At 41.2% G+C, this 25,957-nt stretch overlaps 1 protein-coding gene across 1 annotated transcript in view; it reads left to right on the forward strand.

Annotated features, from left to right (window-relative positions):
- Nucleotides 1-22,469, forward strand: part of LOC129718495 (uncharacterized) — a 61,027-nt gene extending 38,558 nt beyond the window's left edge. Inside the window, exons 3-5 of the mRNA XM_055669320.1 lie at nucleotides 14,364-14,441; nucleotides 14,496-14,582; nucleotides 14,642-22,469. Coding sequence (XP_055525295.1) covers nucleotides 14,364-14,441; nucleotides 14,496-14,573 — 156 coding nt within the window. The 3' untranslated portion in view covers nucleotides 14,574-14,582; nucleotides 14,642-22,469. The remainder of the gene's footprint in view (nucleotides 1-14,363; nucleotides 14,442-14,495; nucleotides 14,583-14,641) is intronic.
- The last annotated feature ends 3,488 nt before the right edge of the window (nucleotides 22,470-25,957 follow it).

Genomic DNA, 25,957 nt, shown 5'->3' on the forward strand with positions numbered 1-25,957 from the left:
ATCATGTCGCAACTGGGAGACGACGAAATTCTGTAACTGCTGATTGATTGAATCGACTTCATATTAGCTCTGCATAGTCGAACTAACTATATATGTGGTCCCCGTGGCTCTGTGGTTAGAGATGTCAGTCGGCTAGCTCTCCCACACGGTTGTGATATCGGGTTCGATTCCCGATCAAGTCGAGGATCTGGAAATTTTCTCGACTCAGCACTGGGGCACGGTGTATCGTTGTACTTATCATACACATGCAAAATGTGCCAAAAACAATATCGATAACGAATTCTCTCAACTAACCTAGTTGATCGAGACCGCTATTAGCCCCAAGGCTAAGCGTGCGATATTGTGTTATAGTCGAACTAACTGGCTTTGTGAATGCGTTCTAACAGGGCAGTTTATTATTCAATGTCGGTTATGCTGATCGCAGCCTTTGCGCTGCCCCTACAGTGGGGGGTTTACTAAATAAAGTAAAAGTAAAAATTAGACAACTACAACAGAATTTGATTGCATCCCGCACAGAATGTCTGCTTGTGTTGATGCCAGAAAATTATTAACCTTCAATTATCTGTTTATTTGCCTTGAAAAAAGCATTTTGCGGTACAAAATCGGTTACTGATTACAACTATTGAGCTGCCCTAACATTGGGGGAATTAAGATACACGGACAACATGCACTATGAAAGCTTTTTTACATTCAGTAAATTCGACGGGTGCGACAGATTTAAATTGCTAGGATGCAACAAAGAATGCTTGCTTGCGTTGACAAAAATTATTAACTTTCAATGATTTGTTCATTTGCCTTGGAAAAAGCATTTTGATTTCCAAAATTGGATTTCCTGATGGCAATCTTCATGCTGCCCCAACACGGGGAGAATAATGGCTGTCTGGCGACACACGCTGAGAAAAACCGCGCTGCTCCTGAGACGTGGTGACCAACCACAGGGCTAGTGCTGCTGCTAAGGAAGGACGACTGCTGTTGTCGCTGTCTAGAACTATTATGAGCGGCTTCGGCTGAAACAGGCTCTTATATAGGCCAAATAGCATGTTTTCAATTGCAAGGTATATGATTCTGTCGACCGTGCTTGGGAAGCAATCATATAACGACTAATCAGAGGTCGAATTTTTCGTTTTTACAAGGCTTGACTGTTTTCAATAGTACAATAGTGTGAATGATAAAATTACAATTATCTTATTTTGGGAAGAATCTTAGAAGATTTTCCAATCTATTGCTGCAAGAACGAAGGAAATCCATCGAATACTAACCGATTTATTAGCATTTGAAATTGGACATATTTTTCACTTTTTTCGGTTTTAGATTTTCATTTCACATCCCTATGTAGCTGAACTTCCTGAGAGAAGTGTTCTACTTCAAAAAAACACCTAACAAACGTCGCCGCCTAGGGTGGGCAAGCGAATTCTCTGTTTATCGAATAGGGTGTTCGATACATCTGAGAAGGGATGTATTCTTGACAGAATAAATTTTGCGGAATATAGTTTAAGGAATTAGTACAGATGTTCACATGTTCGAAATGTTTGTTTTTATTTTTATGTCTCTTGAAGTCAACTGATTATTGGTTTCTGAAATTTAAAATGAATTAAACAAAACATAAAGCATCGATAAGGCACCTATATTCTATTGTCCTTGCAGCAGCTTTTTCCTTCACAACATCCTTCATCTTTGTTTTTAACGCGTGGCAGTTCATCACTGCTAGACTCTTCCTATTTTCACAACTACAACTACGCAGCACTGTTGGCTGAAGAAAGCTAATCGCTTCGGTTCACCCAAAAAAAAACCCGATGAATATGACTGATGCAAGTCGTACGAACGGTGCGAACGATGCAAATGAAGTGAATGATGCGAATCATCTGAATATTCTGAGTGATGAGATTACCACGGAAAAAAACCTCTGTCTTCCCTATTGATCTGATCGGGTCCGAAGCGAAGATGGTGCGAAGAGAAAAAAAACCTTCTCATACGTGAGTCACTCACCATGGCACGGGACAATCAACGCGTTCGTTTCATTTATGAGTGCATGCTTTGTTGCCACTGAACTGAGTACTTCTGGTTGCAGACAACGTATTTGGGTGTAATGAAGTGATAATCAGCAACACTGTGTATATGTGTTCTGATGTATAAGGTCTATTAAGCGACGACTCTTCAATCTTTGAAGGATTTTTGGACGAACTATAAAAAAAGTAGTAAATTACCTGACCAAACGACTATAAGACATTACAAGTGGAAGCGTAGTAAATATATTAAGTATGACGTGTCTATATAATTAAGGGTGATTTTTTAAGAATTTGGTTTTTCTTTAAAAAAAACGCATAAAAATTACAAAACTGTATGAAATTTTTATTTGAACCGATAAATTGGTTTATGTCATTTACTTTGTAAAGATAATTTAATTTAAATGTTGGCCACGGCTACGTTTTAAATGGTTCATACGAAAAGTCCAATTTTGGGTCACTTTTTCGAGCGTTTTGGCTGGTATCTCGCGAATAACGCGTGTATTATTGTCTTCCAATTCCAAGGCTGGAATTGTAGTTGGCTTATCCGCGTCCATTTCGTGAGATGAATTGCTCACCGAACTCATTCCGCAATATGTCCATTGATTCGCGCGATGTGTGGCACGTTGCTCCGTCTTGCTGAAACCACATGTCAACAAGACCCAGCTCTTCCATTTCCGGCAAAAAAAATCAGAAAACATCGCGCGATAGCGAGCGCCATTGACCGTAACGTTGCGATTTTGATCATCGTTGAAGAAGTACGGACCAATGATGCCTCCAGCGTGTAAACCGCACCAAACCGTGCATTTTCTGGGTGCATTGGTGATTCTTGCATTGCCTCTGGTTGCTCTTCGATCAAAATGCGGCAATTTCGCTTACACTGGGGTCGCTTTTTACGCGGGTTGTCTTTATGTGTTTTTTTAAACGGGATATTTTAACAATAACGCGGATTATTTTCACTCGATTCGGAAGATTATTTGTACGCGGTATCAAATAAGTTTAGTATAAATACATCGAATCTAATCTTTTAAATGCGGTACAACTAACCGCGTAAAAAGCGACCCCAGTGTATTAACATACCCATTTAACCAGAAATGAGCTTCGTCACTGAACACAATTTTTCGGTAAAAAAGTGGATTTTCGGCAAGTTGTTCTAAGGCCCATTCACGCTGCGGCAAGTCGTTCGGCTTCAATTCTTGTACGAGCTGTATTTTGTAAGGCTTTACACCAAGATCCTTTCGTAAAAGCTTCCATGTAGTCGAATAACAAGGAGCATTTTTTCTGTTTACTACGCAGGCTGGTCTTCAGCTTTCTCCCTGGCGGATTATTGTTGAGGTTTGCAGGAAACCATAAACAAAAGAAACCGGAAGATTTTCGCTTTCAAAATGGTTTACTCACCTCTTGTCAAAATTGTTTTGCAGTTCATACCGAACCGTACAATGCACTTGCGGAATGCTCCTTGTTTGGACGCCATTTTGAACCGAATTGAGCATGTATAAACAAAACACAAAATATTGACATAATGAGGAAAGATAGAGCTTTCATATACATATTTTCATTACTCTCTAAGCGTTGTTGTGGAGTGAAAGAGCCTCCAAAAAATTCCATATTTTTAGTTGTCACCCGCTACCAGTACTCTCTCCACTATGCGAGAACATTCCAAGCCAGGAGGTAAAATCGATATCAAAAATATCGTCAGGTGTACGCGGACAAAAAACCTAAATTAATCCACCTAGCGGTCAGACCCAGCCTTTCTCATTCAAACTTATTATTTGTAAAAATAGATTTACATGAACGCTTCAATTCAGTGAATGTATATTCACTCTTTAGGTTCTAAAAAATTGATGCTGTAATCTATACATATAAAAATGCAGTCCAGTCTGTCTGTCTGTCTGTTTGATCCATATAGGCTCGAAAACTACCGAACCGACGTGAAAATTTGTATGTAGAAGTTTTTGGTGCCGATAAAGGTTCCTATGATAGTTTGAGACCCCTCCCTCTTTTGAAAAGGAGGGGTCCCATACAAATGAAACATAAATTTCTGCACAACTCAAGAACAAACCAAGCAAGTGAAACCGAATTTGGCATGTGGATGTTTTAAGGGGCAACAAATATGCCCATATTAGTTGGACGCCCCTCCCTTTGCTGGAAGGGCGGGGTCCCATACATATGAAACACAAATTTCTGCACATCTCGAGAACTAATCAACTAGATGGAACCAAATTTGGCAGGTAAATGTTTTTAGTGGTAAAAAATAAGTCCATAATGTTTTGGCACTCCTCCTTCTTTTGGAAGGGAGGGGTGCCATACAAATGAAACACAAATTTCGCACAGCTCAAGAACCAATCAAGAAAATACAACCAAATTTGGTATGAGAATGTTTTTAGAGGTAACAAATATGTCCATAATGGTTCGACGCCCCTCCCTCTTCATGTTTTTGCACAAATTTCTGCAGATCTCGCGAACTAATCAACTAAATGGAACCATATTTGGTAGTTGATTGTTTTTAGTGGTAACAAATATATTCCATAATCGACCTCAGGCAACATTTTGGATTGTAAGATGGCAACTTCCGGTTTCTGGAAAACAGCCTGAAATGGACGATTCCCATTAAATATGAGTATCTACGGAACCAGAAAGATGCACAAAAGCTAAAAATTGATCACAGACACAATCTTGAATTTTAAGATGGTGACTTCCGGTGTCTAGCAAACAGCCGGAAATGACCAAATACCATTCAAATATGAATGTTTCCGGAATCATAATTACGCCCAGATGACAGAAAGTGACCAAATACCACCCAATATGAGTATCTCCGGAGCCAGAATGTTGCAAGAAGCTAAAACTTGACCTCAGACACCATTATGAATTGTAGGATGGCAACTTCTGGTTTCTGGAAAACAGCCAAAAATGGCTGATTTTCGTCTAACATGAGTATCTCCGTATCTAGAATGATACACAGCAGCTGAAATCGACCACAGACCCCATTTTAAATTCTAGGTTGGCGACTTCCGGTTCCTGGGAAACATGATCGAATAACACCCAATATGGGTGTTTCTTCAACACTAATGTCGCTCAGAGGCCAGAAATTATCTTAAATACCATTTCGAAATCCAAGACGGCGACTTCCGGTTTGTGAAAAACAGACTTAAATAACCAAATACTATCCAATATGAGTATCTCTGGAACCAGAATGATTGAATGAGCTAACAATTGACGTCAGGCACCAGTTTGAACTTCTTAATGGAAACTTCTAGGAAACAGTCGACCACTTTTAGTTAGGAAAACAACCAAAATAACTAAATACCTCCATTCTGTGCCGAACACGCATCAGTATAGGACGTGTTTGGTGATCGCTCCGATAGAATATAAAACAAAAGACGCGCGAGTGTTGGCATTGTTTGCCTGGTCGAGTGAAGGTTCAAGGTCGCCGGCCCTTGTGCAACTGTTTCGCATCGTGGCTGTTTGCTGGTGCGTAAGCCGATTTGGCTGCTAAGTGATTTGTGCTTCAGCAGTGGACGAGAATCTCAACACAAAGGAGGAAAAAGAAGAAGCCAACAGTTGACAGCGAGTTGTGTCGCTGTGCTGAGTGATCACACACCCGGCTCGCTGCTGGTGGCTGTTTGGAGCTGCTGTATTGGTGCTGCTGGCTGTAACGGCTGCAGCTTCGACCGTTCGGACAACCAACCCTGCTGAAAGGAGAAGTAAAGAGGTGCGTGTTCTGTCGGCGCTAGTGCGCTAGATTTAGCACTATGGATGTAGATCCCTCGCCTCCCGTGCCACCATCCCCGAACCCCTCCGACCCTGTCCCTCCTGCCAACCCTTCCTCTGTTAATTCTCCAGTCCCTCCTCGCCCCAGGCTTTACCCGGACGGATCTCAGGGCAGCTTTACTGTTTTCTTTCGGCCAAAAGCAGGACCGAAATCGAAACCGTTAAACATCCTGCAGATTTCGAAAGACCTGACGGAGGGGTACAAGGCCGTGACCGAAATCTCCAAGGTCAGACCCAACAAGCTCCGTGTCGTGGTCAGCGACCTGGAACAGGCCAACGCTATTGCTCGCTCCGAGCTTTTCACACGCGAGTATCGCGTTTATATACCCGCACGAGACGTGTAGATCGACGGTGTCATAACCGATTCGAGTCTGTCGGTCGAGTGTATCTTGGCAAGCGGTTTTGGCTGCTTCAAAAATGCTTTGTGTCACGACGTAAAAGTAAAGATCATAGATTGCAAGCAATTGCGATCTGTGTCTCTTGTCAACGGCACAAAAGTGTACACTCCGTCAGACTCGTTTCGTGTTACGTTTGCCGGATCTGCTCTCCCTAGCCACGTCTCGATCGATCGGGTTCGTCTGCCTGTGCGATTGTATGTACCCCGTGTTATGAATTGCACCAATTGCAAGCAGCTAGGCCACACAGCCGCCTACTGCTGCAATAAGGCACGATGTAGCAAGTGTGGAGAAACTCATGCGGACGATTCTTGCAGTGTAAATGCTGAAAAATGTATTCACTGCGGGGAAAATCAGCATGAGCTCTCCACATGCCCGGTGTACATGCAGCGCAGAGATAAAATCAAGCGGTCACTTAAGGAGCGTTCAAAGCGATCTTACGCTGAGATGCTGAAGAAGACCGTGACCACTTCTACCATAACATCGAACCCCTTTGATCTGTTGTCCTCTGATGAAACCGATTCTGACGATTCACCAGCGGGAGCAACTTATGCCAATCCTGGGGCGTCTAGAAAGAGGAAAAATATTTCCTCTCCTAAACTTCCCCGAAAAGGTCCCAAGATTTCCCAAAGTGAAATGAAAGTTACAGACAAACCAAACAGTGCTGCGGAAAAACCGAAGCAAACTCCTCCTGTTCTTGCAAATTTTAAGTCCCAGAAGGAGTTCCCAGCACTTCCAGGAACATCTAATACCCCAGTTGTTCCTTTTGCACTCCCAGTTGATGAAACAAACTCTGGATTAGTTAAATTTTCTGACATTGTGGACTGGATTTTTGAAACTTTCAATGTACCCGATCCTATTAAAAATTTTCTTACAGCATTCCTCCCAACAGTTAGATCATTTTTGAAGCAGTTGACTGCCCAATGGCCCCTCCTTGCAGCGATTGTATCCTTTGATGCCTAATTCATCTGCGTATACGAAGGATTCTATCTCTGTCTTACAGTGGAATTGTAGAAGTATTTCACCAAAAATGGATTCATTTAAAGTTTTAATAAATAGAAACAAATGCGATGCATTTTCCCTTTGTGAAACTTGGCTTACTTCAAATATTGATCTCAACTTCCATGATTTTAATATTATTCGCCTTGATCGAGACACCCCATATGGAGGAGTACTTTCAGGGATTAAAAAGTGCTATTCTTTCTATCGTATTAACCTCCCCTCGATTCCAGACATCGAAGTTGTCGCATGTCAAATGACAATACAAGGTAAAGAGCTTTGTATTGCCTCAATATATATTCCTCCCAGAGCACAGGTTGGGCAACGGTTGCTCTTTGATTTAATAGAACTTCTTCCCTCGCCACGTTTGATTTTGGGAGACTTCAACTCTCATGGTGTGGCTTGGGGTTCCCCCTACAATGATAACCGCTCCTCTTTAATCTATAACCTTTGCGATGACTTCGACATGACTATTTTGAACAACGGTGAAATGACACGTATCCCGAAACCTCCAGCGCGCCCAAGCGCTTTGGATCTATCCTTATGTTCGACGTCGCTACGGTTGGATTGCACATGGAAGGTAATCCTCGATCCTCACGGTAGCGACCATCTGCCTATTCTTATTTCAATTACTAACGGTTCAACTCGCATGCGACCAATTGACATTCCGTATGACCTCATACGGAACGTCGATTGGAAGTTACACGAGGAAATGATTTCAAAAGCGGTCGAGTCGATTCAACATCACCCACCACTTGAAGAATACAACCTCCTCGCGGGCTTAATCCTCGACGCCGCGTTGCAAGCCCAAACGAAGAAATATCCCGGCGTAACGATCAAAGAGCGGCCTCCAACTCCGTGGTGGGACAAAGAGTGCTCCGATGTCTACACGCAAAGTTTCGACGCGTTTTTGGCCTTCCAGAAGGGAGGTATACCCGACGACTATATACGGTATTTGGAGCTTAATACCAAGCTTAAAAGCCTGGCTAAAGCAAAGAAACGCGGATATTGGCGTCGGTTCGTGAACGAGACGTCGAGGGAGACATCGATGAGCACTCTTTGGAACACAGCCCGAAGAATGCGGAATCGCGTAACGGTCAACGAAAGCGAGGAGTCTTCAAGTCGGTGGATATTTGATTTTGCCAGGAAAGTATGTCCGGACTCTGTTCCTGAGCAAAACATTGTTCGCGATGCGTCTCCGGGCCACGACGCGATAGAATCACCTTTTACGATGGCAGAATTTTCAGTTGCCCTCCTGTCCTGTAACAATAACGCGCCTGGGTTAGATAGAATCAAATTCAACTTGTTGAAGAATCTACCTGGCAATGCCAAGTGGCGCTTGTTGAACTTGTTCAATAAGTTCCTGGAGCAAAACATTGTACCGCAGGATTGGAGGCAAGTGAAGGTGATAGCCATCCAAAAACCAGGGAAACCAGCTTCTGATCACAACTCTTATAGGCCGATTGCAATGCTATCCTGTATCAGGAAATTGATGGAAAAAATGATACTCCGTCGTTTAGACCATTGGGTCGAATCAAATGGTCTACTATCAGATACTCAATTTGGCTTCCGCCGTGCCAAAGGGACGAATGATTGTCTTGCGTTGCTTTCAACAGATATTCAGCTGGCGTATGCTCGCAAAGAACAAATGGCGTCTGCGTTCTTGGACATTAAGGGGGCTTTTGATTCCGTTTCTATTGACATTCTTTCGGGCAAACTTCACCGACAAGGATTTTCTCCAATTTTGAACAATTTTTTGCACTATTTGCTGTCCGAATAGCACATGCATTTTACGCACGGCGATTTGGCAACTTTTTGCATTAGCTACATGGGTCTTCCCCAGGGCTCATGTTTAAGCCCCCTTCTTTACAACTTTTATGTAAATGACATCGACGAATGTCTGGCAAATTCATGCACGATAAGACAACTTGCAGACGACATTGTAATCTCTGTTACAGGAGCCAAAGCTGCCGATTTGCAAGGACCATTGAAAGATACCTTGGACAATTTGTCTGCTTGGGCTTTACAGCTAGGTATCGAATTCTCTCCGGAGAAGACTGAGATAGTAGTTTTTTCTAGAAAGCATGAACCTGCTCAGCTTCAAACACAATTAATGGGTAAAACGATTTCTCAGGTTTTGGTACACAAATATCTTGGTATCTAGTTCGACTCTAAAGGCACCTGGGGTTGTCACGTGAGGTATCTGATGAAAAAATGTCAACAAAGAGTGAATTTTCTTCGTACAATAACCGGACAATGGTGGGGAGCCCACCCAGGAGACCTTATAAGACTTTACCAAACAACGATATTGTCTGTTATTGAGTACGGGTGTTTCTGCTTCCGCTCCGCAGCAAACACATATTTGATCAAACTGGAGCGAATACAATATCGTTGTTTGCGTATCGCCTTGGGTTGCATGCAGTCGACCCATACGATGAGTTTGGAGGTCTTAGCTGGAGTACTACCATTGAAAAACCGCTTCTGGAGCCTGTCTTCTCGCATTCTTATCAAATGTGAGGTCTTGAACCGTCCTGTGATTGAAAATTTTGAAAGGTTAATCGAACTTAATTCTCAAACCCGTTTTGTGACATTGTATTTCAATCACATGTCCCATAATATTAACCCTTCTTCGAATATTCCAAATCGTGTCGACTTATCAAATACTTCTGATTCTACTGTGTTTTTAGATACATCCATGATAGAAGAAACTCGTGGAATCCCGGATCATTTACGCGTGCAGCAGATCCCCAAAATTTTTTCAAATAAATATCGAAACATCAACTGCGACAATATGTTCTACACTGACGGATCACTTCTTGATGGGTCCACTGGCTTCGGTATTTTCAGTAACAATTTAAACCGTCTCCCAAAAGCTTGATAATCCTGCTTCTGTTTACGTCGCAGAATTGGCTGCAATTCAGTACACCCTAGGGATTATCGAAAAAATGCCCACGGACCATTATTTCATCTTTACGGACAGTCTCAGTTCCATTGAGGCTCTCCGATCGATGAAAGATGTTAAGCACTCTCCGTATTTCCTGGGGAAAATACGGGAACATCTGAGTGCTTTATCCGAAAAATCGTATCAGATTACCTTAGCGTGGGTCCCTTCTCACTGCTCGATACCGGGCAATGAGAAAGCGGACTCTTTGGCTAAGGTGGGCGCAACAAACGGTGGAATTTATGAAAGACCAATTGCCTTTAATGAATTTTTCTCATTTGTACGTCAGAATACGATCATCAGTTGGCAAAATGCTTGGACCAGAGGGGAACTGGGAAGGTGGTTACATTCCATAATCCCCAAGGTGTCGACGAACCCGTGGTTCAAGGGGTTGGATGTAGGTCGGGATTTCATTTGCGTGATGTCCCGGCTTATGTCCAATCACTATAGATTTGACGCGCATCTCCGTCGTGTTGGGCTCGGGGAAAGTGGTATCTGTGCCTGTGGTGAAGGTTATCACGACATAGAGCACGTTGTTTGGTCATGCCCTGTACACCGTGACGCCAGGTCTAAATTAATAGCTTTCCTGCAGGCCGTAAGTAGGCAGCCGGCTGTTCCTGTTCGTGATGTCTTGGCGAGCCGTGACCTATCCTACATGTCCCTTATATACGTTTTCCTGAAATCCATCCACGCCCCAGTTTAATCCTATTCCCTTCCGCCTACATCCAACCAAACGACAAGAACACGTTAAGACCCCGGATACGGAAACAGCAACTAGACCCGCACGATACTCTCAGGTCCCGAGGGAGACAACCCAATATGCCAGTCCGTAATATCTTGGCCCAGCAGCGGAACATGTGCTTACCTATGGCAATGAAAACCATCATACAGTAAACCAGTGCTTTTAATGCAAAATATTATAGCTTTAAGTTACATTTAGTTTCAGCTCGTAGTCGGCAGCGAGGATAAAAAATTCGCTTTTAGTTATTAAGATACTTTAGAAAGTAAGCTACCAGATATAATTGGCGCCGTTAAACATTAAATTGTATTTGTGCCGTGTCAAATAAATTATAGATGAACAAAAAAAAAAATACTAAATACCTCCCAATATGGGTATTTTCGGTGTCAGATTGATGCCAGAAAATCTGCTGAAAATGACCGAATACCACCCAATAAATCATTTAAAATAATCATTGATGGATGACACGTTTGATTTTTTTTATATCACAGATGCAGATTCTCCGGTAACCCACAGGCGGTAAAACTATCGCCTGCAGGTGGAATAGTACGTAATGCTGATAAAAAGCATTGAAAACATTCAACTATTTTCCGAGTAAACGGCATCTCTTACGAAAAATAGAACAGGGATTATCGAGGTGAGTGAGTAAGAAGAGTAAGAAGCCAGATGTCTTCCCTTAGATTATCAGAGGGTAGAGGGCCTTTTACAAAATAGTGCTGACATTGACAGAGCGTTAGAAAATTTTAGCAGCTTAATACTCAATGCCCGGAATTTATCAGTTCCTAAGGCTCGAGTGAAATTTAATGCACCAATTATTGACAGTGAACTTCAACTTATACGTTTAAAGAACATACGGAGACGTCAATATCAAAGATCTCGTGATCCTGCTTTGAAAATTATTTTTCAAGAATTACAAAAGGAAATTAAACATAGATTCACTCTCTTGCAAAATGAGAATTTCATGAGAGAAGTTGAACAACTAAAACCTTATTCAAAACCTTTCTGGAAGCTTTCGAAGGTTCTTAAGAAACCTTCGAAGCCCATTCCAGTCCTTAAAGATGGTGATTGCATTTTTCTAACGAATGAACAAAAATCTCAAAAACTTGCTCAGCAGTTTGAGAGTGTTCATAACTCCAATTTGAACGTAGTAAGTCCTATTGATAATGAAGTAAACCAAAAGTATGATCAGATCACCACCCAAGAATTTCTTTCTGAAGAGGTATTGGAAACAAACTTGAATGAGGTGCGAACTATTCTCAAATAATTCAAAAACATGAAAGCACCAGGAGATGATGGGATTTTCTATATCCTCATCAAAAGACTACCCGAAAACTCTTTAAATTTCTTGGTGAATATTTTTCACAGATGCTTTGCACTAGCACATTTTCCTACGAAATGGGAAAATACCAAAGTCACTCCAATTTTAAAACCCGAAAAGAATCCAGCTGAGGCACCAAGTTATCGACCAATTAGTTTACTTTCCTCTATTAGCAAACTTTTTGAAAGAATAATTCTCAATAGAATGATAACACATATAAATTAGAACTCAATTTTTGCAAATGAGCATTTTGGTTTTCGCCAAGGGCATTCCACTACTCATCAGTTACTTAGAGTAACAAATATGATTCGAACTAATAAATCTGAAGGCTATTCGACTGGAGCTGCTCTTCTAGACATAGAAAAGGCATTCGACAGTGTTTGGCATAAAGGTTTAATAGCTAAAATGTCAAATTTCAGTTTTTCGCTTTACCTCACAAAAATGATACAAAGTTATTCAACTGACCGCACTCTCCAGGTTAACTATCTAAATGGTAAATCTAATAGATTGCCTGTTAGAGCTTGTGTGCCTCAGGGGAGTAACTTGGGCCCAATGTTAGTGTTAGTGTCAGTGGGATCGTAGCGCTAGCCCCGCAATTGTCCTGTACACTTAACAGTTGGCTACGAAGTCTGTGTATAATAAACAGAAAGTCGAGTTCCGATACGGAATGTAGTACCAAGGCTTTGCTTTGTATCCCCCGCGTAAAAAGCGACTTTAGTGTACTGAAAAAAGAGATCACTACACAACACACTATTCATAAAAGTTTTCCGCGATTTCTCGAGTTTTGATAAAAAACGTCCAATATTTCACATCGATCAATTTCATGTCCAAAAAGAACAAAAACCAAAACAAACAGTCGTCATGTTGCCAAATATGTTTGTTACACGATGTTTGACAGCTAGATCCCCCCTGAATATTATTATTATTTAATCCAAGATGGCAATGGAATCTGCTCACAGACACCTGAACAGTGCATGTATGTTAACTAGAGTGGGTTATTCGTTTGGGGCTCTGGAGGTTCCGGGCTTTCCGAGGGTCGGGTGCTCGTGTCTCATCTGATGCATTGCGTATGGAATTTGTTTTGTTCTTCGTCGCTTTCTTTCTGAGAAGTTAGAAGTGGCCTAGGCCGTGTGCTTTGTGAAGTCATGGTGTAGTTGTTTTATGCTGGTAGCTTTTTTGTCGGCACTGGGTAAAACCCCGCCCAGAAATAATTTGTATCGAGATATTGCATTCCTAAACAAACAAATGTAGGTAATTGTCCAAGGTGTAGATGGCATACGATACATGTTGCAGAGGTTGATGAAGATCGGACTAGTGCTGGTGCCCTGGTGGTGTTGGAGGGGGGATGAATTTCGAATTTCGTTGGGGACATCTTAGCACCATGGTGTCTTCGGCAAATTTTGGGGTCATAGAATGTGTGGCATATTTTGGGGTCATAGAGTGTATGGCTTAAGCGATTCTCGGCTCACTGGAAAGGAGCATGCAGGGGAGATGGGTTTTCCTCTTCAGATCTTTATGCTGGAGCATCGGGTAGGGACGGGACCGATCGACTACCGATAGATTTGGGATTGTTTGTGGGTGGAGCAGAAAAATTTTGTTTCTGGATTTGTATTGTTGTGTTTTTCCGTAGAGACGCCACTCTAGTATATATTTAGGTGTGTGTTTATATGTGTATGGGTGTATGTGTATATATGCATGCTTTTATTAATTTTACCTATTTGTACCAAACATGCCTAACAAGTATGTGAGAATCATACATTAATCAGATCACACAAAAACAAGGATTTGCCGGCACAATTCACTAATGCTCAAATTCCTTGTGTTTTTTCCTTTGCATAAATATATACTTCTCACATACGCACTACACAATACGCCTACAAATGAGAGAAAAGTATAAATGCGACCTATTCATATTTGCCCCATTTATTCCACTATCTTGGACTTTAAAATCGTATCTGCGGTCGGATGAACTTCAAAACATCCGAAGTTTTCCCAAACTATTCACAATGCAACTATTTTTCTACTCACTTTATATTCGCGGTGGATGAAACCATTATTTGTCCCTGCCTAGGTTAGCTCTAGATATTTGTGATGTTTCAACGACGTAATTTTCCCGAAATGTATTAGAAAGCAAATTGTTGAATGATTTTCAAAATCGAAATTCTCATAACATGTCACATTTTTAAAATCTTTACAGTTAAAAATTGCATTTGTTTTGTCGGTACAAACGAAAGGAATGTTTTTCAAAAAAAAGCCTATCATCACTCTTCTAAACGTATGTAACGGAAACTTAAGTTGTTCGTTTATTTAATGAAAAATGTCGTTTTAGAATTTGAACCCACGGCTTGATTGTTTGCAGATGATCTTCAATGAAATACACTCAATTTTAGACCTGGAAAATTATTAGGAAATCAAGGTAATGCAAGGTATCAAAGATACGATGATTAAAGATAATTATATTATTTTTTTTCGTAGAGGTTGCCCAGCAATTTCGAATGCTCATAAAGATCTCGCATGTCCGTCGCAGATTTTCTGTCTTGATCCATTTAAATCTATTTGGCGCTGCTTACTGATATCCAGCTGCTGTGAACGAATGTTACATTTACCGTTCGCCTGTAATAATAACAAAAATAATAATTAACACAGTATTTAACCGGATAAAAAAAGATAACATTAATAGAATAAACTGTGCAGTTAGGTCGAAATACCATACGTAGCATGGTGCTAGTGTTACTAACGTGAAGTACTCTGCCGTGAGATGACAAAGTGAAGTAAGTTAGAGGTGGGCAATCCGCTCACGAACTGATCTAAAGAGCTGGTTCTTCAAAGTGAGTGAGTGATCTATCGCTCTTTTTTAAAGAGCGGTAACTCACCCCTTACTTCAAGCAAAAAGCTGAAGCTGATTTTGTTGATCAGACACCGCAAGCGAGAGCCATATGAATGTTTTACACCCAATACCATCACACTGCAATACCATCCTATGCATAACCATCCACCAGCCGTGGGAATAAAAAATAAAATCTACTTGCCACAGTGCACACGGGCTGGCTAACGCCGGGACGTACATGAAAAGTGGAACGAAAAGAGCGAAAGAACTGATTCACTGATCTTTTAAATCTATGCAGACAATCCGCTTGCGAGCTGATCAGAAAATCAGTTCTTTAAAAGATCGAAATCTTCTGATCGCGAGCGGATTGCCTGCGAGCTGAACAAAAGAGCCATCGGACGAACCAGTTCTTCTGAGAGCAAAAGATTTCACTCTTTCAAAGAACTGAGTCTTTTGATCACCCTGCGAGCGTATTGCCAGATCAGTGAATCAGTTCTTTCGTTCTTTTCGTTCCACATCCATTCGTGTGCGTACTCGGCGTTAGTCATTCCGTGTACCTGTGTATGGACTGTTGCAAGTTGTTTTTTTGCATGCTCTTGCGGCTGGCTGGTGGCTGGGTGATGGGAAATGCAGGATATGCATATCAGGGAAGACGTTTGGTGGCAGCTTGTTTCTGGGAGTTCTATTGTAGTTTTGCGCGCGATCTTGTGCTCGGCAAATCGGGTGTAAAGCTTTCACATGGCTCTCGCTTGCGGTGTCTGATAATTAGCTACACTGATAAAAGCCAAAAATTATGTAGGAACGAAAAGAGCGAGTGAGCTGTTAAAAAGAACTAGTTCATTTTAGTGAGCGGAACCGCTCTGATCCGCTCACTATAGTGAATCACTTTTCCCACCTCTAAAGTAAATGCCATTTTTTCGAATATGAGGTTTTCACGCCAATATGTTCGTTATTCGAAGACCTATCTCTTGGTATCTTCCTTTTCGTTTATTCGTATGTTGCATAAATAAAAAAAAAAAAAAAATTGACGTAGGCATTTAATGCAAAAGTGAGTGACAAAAAATTCATTCGTTTTAAACCGTACTGAAAAGATGTGTGTACTGTAGATGTAAACACCGCGCGTTTGATAGTTGATTTTAAAATCATTGTTTTTTGTTGTACAATTCGTTCGATAACCGTAATTTCTGTGTTACTGTGTTATTTACATCGATTGTGATCATACTGTGCTGTGGGACATTGAAAATTGGACCGCTATAAATCGACATTGAATTCCGCCAAACTTAATTTTTTCACTACGATGGCAAAGAAGATGTGCAAACAATGCCAACAGTTAGCCTATACACCAGAGAGACGCCGAGATACTCACCGTTAAGGCAACTGTCAACATCAAAACGGGCGAGCTGTATAATTTCGCATTGCCGTTATTCGTTTCGATGTTGACAGTTGCCTCAACGGTAGTGCCTTGTCATTTCTCTAATATACAGGTTCACTAAATGCCAATTGGTGAACGAAACCAAATCGATGTAGCGAGTACATTTTAGTAATATTTGTTTGTAAATATTAGTTACAAAATATTTGCATGCTTCGAATGAGGTTTCACTTCAAATATTTTAAAACAGTTTTCCAAATAAAACGTTTGATTCAATCACCGTAAGCAAGGCCACAGTCAGAATAGTAATTGGCATGATATTCGAAAAATGAGATCCCCGGTGCTCAAGTGCGCTAATTGCCTTTCTCCACCGATGCTGCTGATGCGACGGGATGATTGACCCAGCCGTGAAAGTCTATCGACCTTTGGCCCCTACACTTCACTTTAGTCTGGCTAGTGGAGGAGTTAGGAGTGACTTGTGATTAGCTCGGTCGAGTACAGGCAAAAGTATAAGGTGTTAACTGCCGCTATTCGTATAACGGTCCTATGTAAAATTTTGGTGTTTTTATGTTTTTTTGTGGGAATGGGTTCATTTTAGTATGTTTTTCAAAAATTGCTTGAAGAAGTAAGGTTTGTTCCTTGAAACTTCGATTTTTTTTTCTCTCAGGATGTACCACGTACTAATTATTAGCATAACAGTCCTAGGTTTTACTTCTCATATAACCCTTTCTAGAAATCATTTTCAATCACGTTGAAGGTAAAATTGCTTCATGCGTTAAGCAAACCTTGAATCTATTCAACTATTTTTTTGTAGTTTTGTCAAGGGATCAGCCATTCATTACGAAAAAATAAAAATCGAAATTAAAATTAGAGGTTTATTCGAAGAAAATGTTATAGTTTAAATTAAAGCTTCATGTGGAATCTTTAAGAGATAACTAGCATTGTGGAAGGTTTTTCCAAAAGAATTTTTGTTCATCAGGAACAACTGTCAGAATCACGGCCAACAGCGCACTTTTCCGGTCGGGGCTTACACATACTGGCTTTTTCTGTCTAATCAGGGCGCTTTCTAAATTCAAGTTGCTCGAATTTATTATCTTTCGCTGTTTGCCAGATATTATGTTGCAGGTCAGCAGCATATCCGTTTCTTCGATCGAACTACTGTACTGCATATCGTAGGAACCTTTCTTGAAGACGACTTTTCTAATCTGTTCAATGTAAGGACGCGGGCTACATTTGTTCAGGATATACGGAGCGACTGCAAACTTCGTTTCAAAAAAGTCGGCTGCTTGCATGCTCATTACTTCCACCTTCTTCGTTGCTTTTTGTACTGCGTTTCGAAAATCGGAAAGTCAGCGTTCGTGGTCCGTGACGCATCATAGCCCTTTCAACTGCTGCGTAAAAGCTATCGGCGGCCTTGAATGTATGGCCACTTTCGAAGAATTTCAGCGTCACATTCTTGACAAGGACATGCTCTGAGTTGACCAACAAAATCATATAGAGGAAAAAATTCCAATTTTTATTTTGAGATGAACAGTTGTCCAGCCAAAATGTCACTTTTTCCTCATGTCATGTCCTTATACTGGATAAGCACTTTATAAAAGCAGCTGGTAATATTACTAGCCGACCGTCCAGCCGTGCTTTCATCCCATACACAAGCCGTTACTGGAAAGGTTGCAGAGTAGGCACCCACTGGTGCAAACGTTTCATTAAACGCGAGCAACCGTTGGCTGAAAATGATTGATTTCAGTCCATCCAAACGAGGTAGATGTATGATCTAAAAAACAGATTTAGATTAAACCAACAATTTTATTAAACAATAATTATTACCTTCTGAAGATCAACAGCCAGAATAATTTCCTTTGGCCTTACATGATGGCCGTCTTTCTGATACTCAATCCGTGCCTCCGTCGCTAGTCGCATATGCTCAGAATAAAAGCGACACATAGAGCATGTCGGCGACGTCTACACGGAAATACAAGTCTCGCATTCTTCATGTCCTAACTGTACCAACGATATGTGCATTTCTGCCATAACACGGCTGTAGAAAAAATAGCTTACTTTCAGTTCCGGACTTGCGGACTGTTGGTATTGCTCATGCATGGATGTTTCCGTGAGATCAGAGGGTAGGTAGAGACGGTCTGGTGCATGCTGGCGGCGGTAATGAGACACGGACGGATTAAAAGATTCAATATGCGCTTTGACGGCTTCGTATTTGGCAGTGCTCCTTTTATACTTTCCACGCTGTGATAATTTTACACTTCCGTCAATATTTTCTTTGAAGCATCGATATACAATGTTTCTTAAACAAATTTTGAAACAAATTTTTATAGGTAATAAGTTATAAATAGGTCTAAGATTGGAAAACTTACCCGCAATTTTGATTAAAGCCAATAGTATTCAAAAAACATTCTTGCATACTTGTTGTATTTCTCCGCTTTCTAACCGAATGTGGAAAACATAAGAGAAGAGCTTTCTCGGATCATTAGCTAAACGGTTCTTTCGACGTGTCTTCACGGTCATACGCTTCACGTTCTCACGTATAAAGCTACTTTGATCCGCATCATTCAAATTCCAAAACTTGGCATGTGTGAGGACTCTCACATCTTTCGTCATCGCCGTGCTGCAGTCTTTACTGCAGCCACAGTTCGCCATGATTGCGTTGTGGTTTAATCGCCGGGATTTCGCAACCCTCAATTTTTGTAATTCTCTTTTTGTTCGCTTCCGTTTTTTGTAGCTCCCCTGAAGAAGCTACTGTCCAAATCAGGGGTCTCCGTAGACCCAGATCCTGTTGCAAAATTTTGCTGCTGCTTTAGCGCAGTATCCAATTGCCAAGGTTTGGACGGAAACTGCGCAGGTTCGCCGAAGCCGATAAAATCCTCGTCAGAGTTATCTTCCTCACTTAAATAAACATCCAAAAGCTCAAGAGCGGACATTTTCGAACACATGCGAAAACAATTTTCCAAATAAAACAACCTTTTGTGTAAAAAAACAACTGCAAACTAGCTGTCAAACTGTTGCTCTCGAACGTAGGACTGGTGTGCGAAAATTTTGTTGATAGATGGGCAAAATATTTGCCTAACAGTCTCCCTGTTATTTTTTTAGTAAAACACATGTTTTTTGAAAAATCAAAGAAAAAGTTATCGGTTTCCGTTATACTCTAGTAGAAAATTGAAATAAATATTGAAATTCAGTCCGCGCAAATATATATTTCGACTGTGACATACAGTCTTCCTCAGTGCTTATGTGGACTGGTAAAGAGCAAAGCGTAAATCCTGTTTTTTGTTTGTAGTAGGTAAAAATGAAAATTTAGCACTCTTAATTGGAGTTAGGTAGGGAATTATGCGGTCGATTGTTTATCGTACCATGTCTGGGGTTTTTGCGAAGCAGATTGAATAGCCATGAGGGGTGATTACCTGCGTCTTTGTTGAGAAGCGTGCATGAGTGTTGTTTATAAATTTCTAAACTTTCAGCTACGTCTAATTTCCATAAATTATTAACGGGGCGGAGGAGGTGAATGTTATCCGAAGTTAGTGGATGTTCCTCGTTAAAAATATGTTCAGCCACTTTTGATTTGAAAAGGTGTGGTGGGGCATTTTTTGAAACTTTACTTGCTTTTGTCACTTCTTCGAAATGTTCTTTGAAACGTATCCCTAGGTTACGTTTAGTTTGTCCAATGTAAAGCATATCACAGTGACTGCATGCAATTTTATAAATTCCAGCTTTGTTCAGGGTATCAATAGGGTCTTTGGTAGACCCCAATTTTGTTTTGAGTTGGGTATTTCTACTAGTGTAGACAATATCCATCCCAAATTTCCTAAATTTTGAACGAAGTGGGCGTGTCAAGTCAACGTCATATTCAACGGTTACCCTTTTCTTCTGTTATTGGGGTGAGTGTTGTAAAAAATTTCCGAATTTGAGCACGCTTCTTTTTATCAACAATGGCTTGAATGATACTTTCATTGTAGCCATTAAGTTTAGCAATTTCGAAAATATATTCCAGTTCCTTTTGCTTGGCTACTTCACTTAGAGGTAAAGTTTCCATGCGGTGGATCATATGATGGAAAGATGTCATTTTATGCTGGAAGGGATGGTTTAAAGTGTTAGGTATTACCCGTTTTGTATTCGTGGGTTTCCGATAAATTTCAATTTCCAAGTCCGTAGACTTTCTGACTACAACGACGTCCAAGAAAGGGAGTCTGTTGTTAAGTTCTTTTTCAATTGTGAAGTTTATATTTTTATGGGTATTATTAAGGGATATGAAAAAAGTTTCAAGATCCGCCCTTTTCAAAATACAAAAAATACCATCCACATACCTTTACCATCGAATCGGTAAGATGTTCCTCTTCTCTAATGTACTTTCTATATTTGCCATGAAGAGCTCACATAAAGGGGGGAGAAAGAGGATTCCCCATTGGTGCCCCTTTAGCATGTTTGTAAAATTTACCACGAAATGTGAAGTAGTTTTCTTTCATGCAAAGGCGTGAAAGTATCAACAAACTGTCAACTTTCTTTTTTCCAAGTATTATCAGAATATTGGGAAAGAAGCCAGTCCTCTAAAAGGTTTAAGGTTTCATTCACTGCAACGCTAGGAAATAAGGCCGTAACGTCAAATGAAACCATTATCTCATCAGATTGGATGTTACCCGAGGATCTTAAATTTTCAACGAAATCTCCGGTGCTCTTTACTGATCGACTTGGAAATTTCTTGGGCATGGCTTGAAATTCTTTTACCAGCCATTTAGCCAATTTTTCTGTGGGAGCCCCTACCGCTGAGATAATTTCTCTCAAAAAAATATCTCAAAACAAAATTGGGGTCTACCAAAGACCCTATTGATACCCTGAACAAACCTGGAATTTATAAAATTGCATGCAGTCACTGTGATATGGTTTACATTGGACAAACTAAACGTAACCTAGGGATACGTTTCAAAGAACATTTCGCAGATGGACAAAAGCAAGTAAAGTTTCAAAAAATGCCCCACCCCACCACACCTTTTCAAATCAAAAGTGGCTGAACATATTTTCAACGAGGAACATCCACTAACTTCGGATAACATTCAACTCCTCCGCCCCGTTAAAAATTTATGGAAATTAGACGTAGCTGAAAGTTTAGAAATTTATAAACAACACTCATACACGCTTCTCAACAAAGACGCAGGTAATCACCCCTCATGGCTATTCAATCTGCTTCGCAAAAACCCCAGACATGGTACGGTAAACAATCGACCGCATAATTCCCTACCTAACTCCAATTAAGAGAACTAAATTTTCATTTTCACCTACTACAAATAAAAAACAGGATTTACGCTTTGCTCTTTACCAGTCCACATAAGCACTGAGTAAGACTGTATGTCACAGTCGAAATATATATTTGCGCGGACTGAATTTCAATATTTATTTCCAAAAAAATTTCTAGTAGAGTATAACGGAAACCGATAACTATTTCTTTGATTTCTTAATCACTCTGCTAAGACGCTCGGTATAGATTTTCTAAATTTGACATGTTTTTTGGTTTTATTTGTGGTTTTTTTCCGACGAAGCCTTTGCTCCTAATAAGCTGTGTGCGTTTGTGCAAAAATTTACAGCGAAAGAAAGAACACCGATGCGAAATGATGATTATATCGAAAAAGTTTCAATCGCATTTTTCTCGGCAGCTGAATTTTCGACGTAGGACTGTTATGCTCAAAGCGGCAGTTAACCGCATTGAAATCTTAAACAGGATCGCTAAATTTCCTTTCCCTAGATAGTGAAGCTGTTCCCATTCCAACGAAGCGGAATGTAAAATCCACCGAGAGTGGTAGGCACTGAGTGAGTACACAACTAAGAAATAGTTCATGCGCATGTGACCAGAGATAAGGGGCGAGATCCTAAAATTTACCAATAAGTTCGAATCGTGGATGGAAGAAAGAAGTTTAGATCGCACAGTAGGAAGAAAAGTTAGATAGTTTAAATGGGAAAGGTAAGGGAGAAGAAAGACTAGGCCTAGCGAAGAGAATGATTAAATCTAATGTTTGACGGTAAATTAAGGAATGCTAAATAAACCCCATATAATCGTAAAACCAGACTTGTGAATATTGGCTAATATTGTGCGCTATTCCCTTTAGTGTCTTGGGAGAGGTTTCCATGCGGTTCGGGTGACGTAGTTCTGCCTAGTTATCTTTTTGTGTAGATTTTGTACTGGGGAGGCTGACACTGAAATCAGCCACGATCTCTCCCGATTCTTACCGGTGGGCAGACGGGTTGGGGTGTAGGGCCTTGCTCGTGATGATAACAACTCTCCCGGTTTGTCTAGCGAGTATTTTAACCGTTACTTGAAGGCACGGGGTTTAATGCGTGCGCAAGGTCATCTGACGTGATTGTTTCAACGGAGTACCGCGATAGGTGTTGGAGTCGGCCAACTTCTTTCTCCTCCTTAGTATAGGAATAAAAAGGAACCCTCCCCTAAGGGTCTCACGCTGGACAATCATCGTGGTGGGTGGTCTCTCTTAGGAGAGTGGCGCGTAAGCCACCCACTTAGCATCGGGGTGCAGAAAGGCGGGCCAGTTACACCGATACGCTTTTGTGAGGCATACTTCCACATTAGCCAACAATGTTGTGGAATTAACAGTCGTACCCACCGCGACCTTTTCACACAAGGTAAAGCCTGTCTGTATCCGACTAGCCGCTGCAGCGGTCGACCGCTACCGTTCTGTTCTTTTTAGACCAATCAGAGCACAGCGGTCGACCGTCGCTTGTTGTTGTTGTTGTAAAAAATAGAATCATTTCTTTTTTTTGCCGCCAACCGTTCTCAACGGTTGGCGACTGCTGTCATTGACATGGCGAACGCAAATGTGCCAAATAAAAATGTGTGCTTCTCACACGACAGCCAGTCAAAACATTAATAGGACCGGCAACGCTGCTTGGCGATGTCAAATTTCGATCACCGGGAAGGAAAAAAAATAATTTTGATCGTGCGCTACTTTTTTTTTCTTCATCTATAATTTATTTGACACGGCACAAATACAATTTAATTTTTAACGGCGCCAATTATATCTGGTAGCTTACTTTCTAAAGTATCTTAATAACTAAAAGCAAATTTTTCATCCTCGCTGCCGACTACGAGCTGAAACTAAATCTAACTTAAAGCTAGAATGTTTTGCATTAAAAGCACTGATTTGTTGTTTGATGGTTTTCCATCGCCATAGGTAAGCAGCATATTGAATATGTTCCGCTGCTGGGCCAAGATATTACGGACTGGCATATTGGGTTGTCTCCCTCGGGACCTGAGAGTATCGTGCGGGTCTAGTTGCTGTGCGTATATAAGGGACATGTAGGATAGGTCACGGCTCGCCAAGACATCACGAACAGGAACAGCCGGCTGCCTACTTTCGGCCTGCAGGGAAGCTATTAATTTAGACCTGGCGTCACGGTGTACAGGGCATGACCAAACCACATGCTCTATGTCGTGATAACCTTCACCACAGGCACAGATACCACTTTCCCCGAGCCCAACACGACGGAGATGCGCGTCAAATCTATAGTGATTGGACATAAGCCGGGACATCACGCAAATGAAATCCCGACCTACATCCAACCCCTTGAACCACGGGTTCGTCGACACCTTGGGGATTATGGAATGTAACCACTTTCCCAGTTCCCCTCTGGTCCAAGAATTTTGCCAACTGATGATCGTATTCTGACGTACAAGTGCGAAAAATTCATTAAAAGCAATTGGTCTTTCATAAATATCACCGTTTGTTGCGCCCACCTTAGCCAAAGAGTCCGCTTTCTCATTGCCCGGTATCGAGCAGTGAGAAGGGACCCACGCTAAGGTAATCTGGAACGATTTTTCGGATAAAGCACTCAGATGTTCCCGTATTTTCCCGGAAATACGGAGAGTGCTTAACATCTTTCATCGATCGGAGAGCCTCAATGGAACTGAGACTGTCCGTAAAAATGAAATAATGGTCCTTGGGCATTTTTTCGATAATCCCTAGGGTGTACTGAATTGCAGCCAATTCTGCGACGTAAACAGAAGCAGGATTATCGAGTTTATGGGAGACGGTTAAATTGTTATTGAAAATACCGAAGCCAGTGGACCCATCAAGAAGTGATCCGTCAGTGTAGAACACATTGTTGCAGTTGATGTTTCGATATTTATTGGAAAAAATTTTGGGGATCTGCTGCACGCGTAAATGATCCGGGATTCCACGAGTTTCTTCTATCATGGATGTATCGAAAAACACAGTAGAATCAGAAGTATTTGATAAGTCGACACGATTTGGAATATTCGAAGAAGGGTTAATATTATGGGACATGTGATGGAAATACAATGTCATAAAACGGGTTTGAGAATTAAGTTCGATTAACCTTTCAAAATTTTCAATCACGGGACGGTTCAAGACCTCACATTTGATAAGAATACGAGAAGACAGGCTCCAGAAGCGGTTTTTCAATGGTAGTACTCCAGCTAAGACCTCCAAACTCATCGTATGGGTCGACTGCATGCAACCTAAGGCGATACGCAAACAACGATATTGTATTCGCTCCAGTTTGATCAGATGTGTGTTTGCGGCGGAGCGGAAGCAGAAACACCCGTATTCAATAACAGACAATATCGTTGTTTGTCAAAGCCTTATAAGGTCTCCTGGATGGGCTCCCCACCATTGTCCGGTTATTGTACGAAGAAAATTCACTCTTTGTTGACATTTTTTCATCAGATACCTCACGTGACAACCCCAGGTGCCTTTAGAGTCGAACTAGATACCAAGATATTTGTGTACCAAAACCTGAGAAATCGTTTTACCCATTTATTGTGTTTGAAGCTGAGCAGGTTCATGCTTTCTAGAAAAAACTACTATCTCAGTCTTCTCCGGAGAGAATTCGATACCTAGCTGTAAAGCCCAAGCAGACAAATTGTCCAAGGTATCTTGCAATGGTCCTTGCAAATCGGCAGCTTTGGCTCCTGTAACAGAGATTACACTGTCGTCTGCAAGTTGTCTTATCGTGCATGATTTGCCAGACATTCGTCGATGTCATTTACATAAAAGTTGTAAAGAAGAGGGCTTAAACATGAGCCCTGGGAAAGACCCATGTAGCTAATGCGAAAAGTTGCCAAATCGCCGTGCGTAAAATGCATGTGCTTTTCGGACAACAAATTGTGCAAAAAATTGTTAAAAATTGGAGAAAATCGTTGTCGGTGAAGTTTACCCGAAAGAATGTCAATAGAAACGGAATCAAAAGCCCCCTTAATGTCCAAGAACGCAGACGCCATTTGTTCTTTGCGAGCATACGCCAGCTGAATATCTGTTGAAAGCAACGCAAGACAATCATTCGTCCCTTTGGCACGGCGGAAGCCAAATTGAGTATCCGATAGTAGGCCATTTGATTCGACCCAATGGTCTAAACGACGGAGTATCATTTTTTCCATCAATTTCCTGATACAGGATAGCATTGCAATCGGCCTATAAGAGTTGTGATCAGAAGCTGGTTTCCCTGGTTTTTGGATGGCGATCACCTTCACTTGCCTCCAATCCTGCGGTACAATGTTTTGCTCCAGGAACTTATTGAACAAGTTCAACAAGCGCCTCTTGGCATTGCCGGGTAGATTCTTCAA

The sequence above is a fragment of the Wyeomyia smithii genome, chromosome 1 (assembly GCF_029784165.1).
Source record: "Wyeomyia smithii strain HCP4-BCI-WySm-NY-G18 chromosome 1, ASM2978416v1, whole genome shotgun sequence".
Classification (NCBI taxonomy): domain Eukaryota; kingdom Metazoa; phylum Arthropoda; class Insecta; order Diptera; family Culicidae; genus Wyeomyia; species Wyeomyia smithii.